Below are 4,444 nucleotides of genomic sequence, written 5' to 3'. Positions count from 1 at the left end.
TTCCGATTTGTGTGTTCGTATTTTCGGATCGTTTTCTTGAGAGATGTTGATAATTGTCCGATTATATTGGCAAAGGTTTCAGACATAACATGTATACAAAATTAAATTCCTTAAGCTTTCGAAGACATCTACATCTTCATGATCACAAGGTTAAATTGTAAAAGCACAGAGCCTAAGTTTGCTATTAGAATGGAAGGGAGAAAAACTAAATACATATTGTGCGTGATAAATTGCTAAGGCCTCTTGCAGTCGTCACATTCAATAAACACACTAACTAATATACCTACATCGTTCCACACTTGAATGCATGACACATGACACATTTTGGTAATATGACACCTTTCTATGCACAGATACATAGATACCCTAAACGTCATATAGCCCTCCTAAATCCGATATCACTAATGCCCATCGCATTGTTCAGCTCCAAAGCGTGAGTGTCGTGCACCCCGACTTGTAGAGCTGCTTGTTGATGTGAGGCGAGTACTCACGGATGTACAGCGCCTCCAACACCCACAGTCTTCGCTGGTCATGGGTAGAGCACAGTATTTCGGTATTGTCCACCAAAATTTGTCGTGTGATGTCCTTGTCATGTTCTTTGTGCATGTGATTCTTCAGTGCGCCTTGTTGTTTATGCATTGTAAGTCGTCTGGACAGGGATGTGGTAGTCGCGCCAATGTATTTATCTTTGTTGAGAAGTCTACAACCTTCTTCGGGGCAACTGAATTGATAAATTACATTGGCTTGCTGTAAGTGTCTGTTGTCCTTGTCTCGTGTCTTCTTCTTGAACATGTTGTTGACCATGACGAGATCTGCGGTTTTCCTCGTGTTGTAATATATGATGAGTGTCACTTTCTTCGCCTGGTCTGTCGGCTTGACGTTAGTCAAGATGAGATCTCGGATGACCCTCTCTTCCGTTTTGTAGGCTGTGTTCATTTGACTGCGGTAGAACAGTTTGATTTTCTCCGTTTTCTCCGTTTTGTCTTGACATTTCTCATCGTTCTTCTGTCCACTTTCCTCGCGCTCTTGCTGCTCACTCTGCTCACCTTTCTCGCTCCTCTGATGGCAGGCATCAAGTTGTCTTTTGATTTCATTATCGACGAGGTGATTGCTGTATCCATTGTTGACGAGGATTTGACGAGATCTGGTGAGCTCTGCATGGACATGTTGCCAAGATGAACTGTTGTTAACAGCCCGCCTGACAAATGCCTTGATCACACTCAGCTTGTACCGCTCAGGGCACTCGCTCTGAGCGCTGAGACAATGTCCTTCGTCCGTTGTCTTCCTGTAGACCGAGGTACTGCACATGCCGTCATCCAGCTTCTCGACCATGGTGTCGAGGAATGCAATCTTGTTGCCGCCAACCTCGTAGGTGAACCTTAAGACGGAAGCCTCTTCGAATGCCGTCTTCAGCGTCTTCAGATGCTCCTCATCACGGACGCAGACGAATATGTCGTCTACGTATCGAGCGTACAGCTCTGGTGGTCCGTCCATGTCCTGTAGCACAGTGTTCTCGAGACGGGCCATGTAAAAGTTCGCGAACAATGGTCCGAGCGGCGACCCCATGGCTATGCCGTCCTTCTGACTATACAGCTTGCCGTCAGGTCCCCTGAACGCTGCCTCGGTGGTGCACATCAAGAGCAACTTCTTCAGTATGCTCTTCGATAGCTTCAGCGGTGGCAGAGTCGTCCCACTGTAGACGACATCGAGGATGATATCGATTGTCTCCAGAACAGGCACGTTGGTAAACAAACTCTCTACATCTAGCGAAGCCAGTGAGCCTTGCAGCTTGCGACCACGCAGGATGTCGAGAAATTCTTCAGTGGACTTCAGACTGTATTGGGCTGGGACGTATGGAGACAGAAGGCTGTTAAGCCTCTTCGCAACCTTGTACGTTGGTGTAGTCACTTGTGATATAATGAGTCTCAGTGGATTGTCCTTTTTATGTGTTTTCACGTTGCCGTACGCATAACCCGGTGTGTGTTCACCACTAATCTTGGAAAAGTGGATCTGGTCTTGTGCAGCATTTGCGCCTTGTATGATTCCGTTTGCTTTGGCTTTCAGCTTGTCAGTCGGATCGGTTGTCAGCCGTTAGAATTTGGATGTGTCACTAAGAGTTTCATTCACCTGTTTCATGTACATCTCTTTGTCGAGTATGACAAAATTCGATGCCTTATCAGCACGTCTGATAACAATATCTTCATTACCGCGTAACTGCTTGGCAGCCTCCTTGAGCTCTTTTGTCATGAGTTTTGACTTGCTATTTCCTCTGAGTTTAGTGCTTTCACCGATAATTCTTTCCCGGAGGTCTTTATCAACGGTGACCTTCTTCTCTTGCTCTAGTTTAACAATGTCATCGTATAGCATTTCTAGAGAAGCCTTTTTCTCTAGGACACTGTTCTTAGACTGAAAATGACACTTAATGCCAAGATTCAGGAAGTCTTTTTGCGCATCAGATAACTCAACTTGAGATAAGTTTATGAAGCGATCTTTGTTTTCCGGCATGGCAAGGGACCCACCATAGAGCTTGGATAGTTTTTTGCCAGTTTTAATCTTGTTGTTGTGCTTTGTGTTCGCTTCACTTGTGGCCAAATGCTCCATGATCTTCTCACGAACACTTGGCGGTAAGTTAGCTTCTGACAGTTCATGTTCCAACTTACTCTTATCATCTTTGAGTCTTTTAATTGCATCTTTCTTTAGTTGTATTTGATTACAAATCAGTTCTTTCCGGAAGTCTTTTGTAAAAGCCTTATCTTTTACTGCCGGGTCGTGTGTCTTAATGTTTGTGTAGATAGGCAGAGTATCTTCATTTAGACATTGTTCATTGAACCGTAGTGCGAATTCTGCTTTTATGAGCTTCCGATTTGTGTGTTCGTATTTTCGGATCGTTTTCTTGAGAGATGTTGATAATTGTCCGATTATATTGGCAAAGGTTTCAGACATAACATGTATACAAAATTAAATTCCTTAAGCTTTCGAAGACATCTACATCTTCATGATCACAAGGTTAAATTGTAAAAGCACAGAGCCTAAGTTTGCTATTAGAATGGAAGGGAGAAAAACTAAATACATATTGTGCGTGATAAATTGCTAAGGCCTCTTGCAGTCGTCACATTCAATAAACACACTAACTAATATACCTACATCGTTCCACACTTGAATGCATGACACATGACACATTTTGGTAATATGACACCTTTCTATGCACAGATATCAGAGTACACATGGAAGGCTGCGCGGCGCAGTGCGAGATACGGGAGATACAATACGACAGTATGTGACCATGTACTAGCCTGTCACCTTAATGTTGCTGATGTAACCATATCTAGAGCAGGGACAGTTGGGCCTGTATATGTAAGTACGTACGCAAGGCTAATAGTCGGCTGATTATTATCTATCGCAGTTTCGAAGGATACATCACGATTGACAGATAACAAATCAGTGTCCACCGAGGCAGCGTTCAGGGGACCTGACGGCAAGCTGTATAGTCAGAAGGACGGCATAGCCATGGGGTCGCCGCTCGGACCATTGTTCGCGAACTTTTACATGGCCCGTCTCGAGAACACTGTGCTACAGGACATGGACGGACCACCAGAGCTGTACGCTCGATACGTAGACGACATATTCGTCTGCGTCCGTGATGAGGAGCATCTGAAGACGCTGAAGACGGCATTCGAAGAGGCTTCCGTCTTAAGGTTCACCTACGAGGTTGGCGGCAACAAGATTGCATTCCTCGACACCATGGTCGAGAAGCTGGATGACGGCATGTGCAGTACCTCGGTCTACAGGAAGACAACGGACGAAGGACATTGTCTCAGCGCTCAGAGCGAGTGCCCTGAGCGGTACAAGCTGAGTGTGATCAAGGCATTTGTCAGGCGGGCTGTTAACAACAGTTCATCTTGGCAACATGTCCATGCAGAGCTCACCAGATCTCGTCAAATCCTCGTCAACAATGGATACAGCAATCACCTCGTCGATAATGAAATCAAAAGACAACTTGATGCCTGCCATCAGAGGAGCGAGAAAGGTGAGCAGAGTGAGCAGCAAGAGCGCGAGGAAAGTGGACAGAAGAACGATGAGAAATGTCAAGACAAAACGGAGAAAACGGAGAAAATCAAACTGTTCTACCGCAGTCAAATGAACACAGCCTACAAAACGGAAGAGAGGGTCATCCGAGATCTCATCTTGACTAACGTCAAGCCGACAGACCAGGCGAAGAAAGTGACACTCATCATATATTACAACACGAGGAAAACCGCAGATCTCGTCATGGTCAACAACATGTTCAAGAAGAAGACACGAGACAAGGACAACAGACACTTACAGCAAGCCAATGTAATTTATCAATTCAGTTGCCCCGAAGAAGGTTGTAGACTTCTCAACAAAGATAAATACATTGGCGCGACTACCACATCCCTGTCCAGACGACTTATAATGCATAAAC

General features: G+C 45.0%; 1 protein-coding gene across 1 annotated transcript; it reads right to left on the bottom strand.

The window, feature by feature from the left end:
• Positions 1 to 420: 420 nt before the first annotated feature.
• LOC122370831 lies at positions 421 to 2,247 on the bottom strand. Its single transcript, XM_043346763.1, has 3 exons — positions 2,208 to 2,247; positions 1,204 to 1,844; positions 421 to 525 (listed from the first exon to the last, which is right to left on the bottom strand). Exons 1-3 carry the CDS (start codon positions 2,245 to 2,247, stop codon positions 421 to 423), a joined length of 786 nt encoding a protein of 261 aa, XP_043202698.1.
• Positions 2,248 to 4,444: the final 2,197 nt, after the last annotated feature.

The sequence above is a fragment of the Amphibalanus amphitrite genome, unplaced genomic scaffold, assembly GCF_019059575.1.
Source record: "Amphibalanus amphitrite isolate SeventyFive unplaced genomic scaffold, NRLGWU_Aamphi_draft 001172F_arrow, whole genome shotgun sequence".
In the NCBI taxonomy this organism is placed as follows: Eukaryota; Metazoa; Arthropoda; class Thecostraca; order Balanomorpha; family Balanidae; genus Amphibalanus; species Amphibalanus amphitrite.
This window is presented reverse-complemented; position numbering and strand designations above follow the sequence as displayed.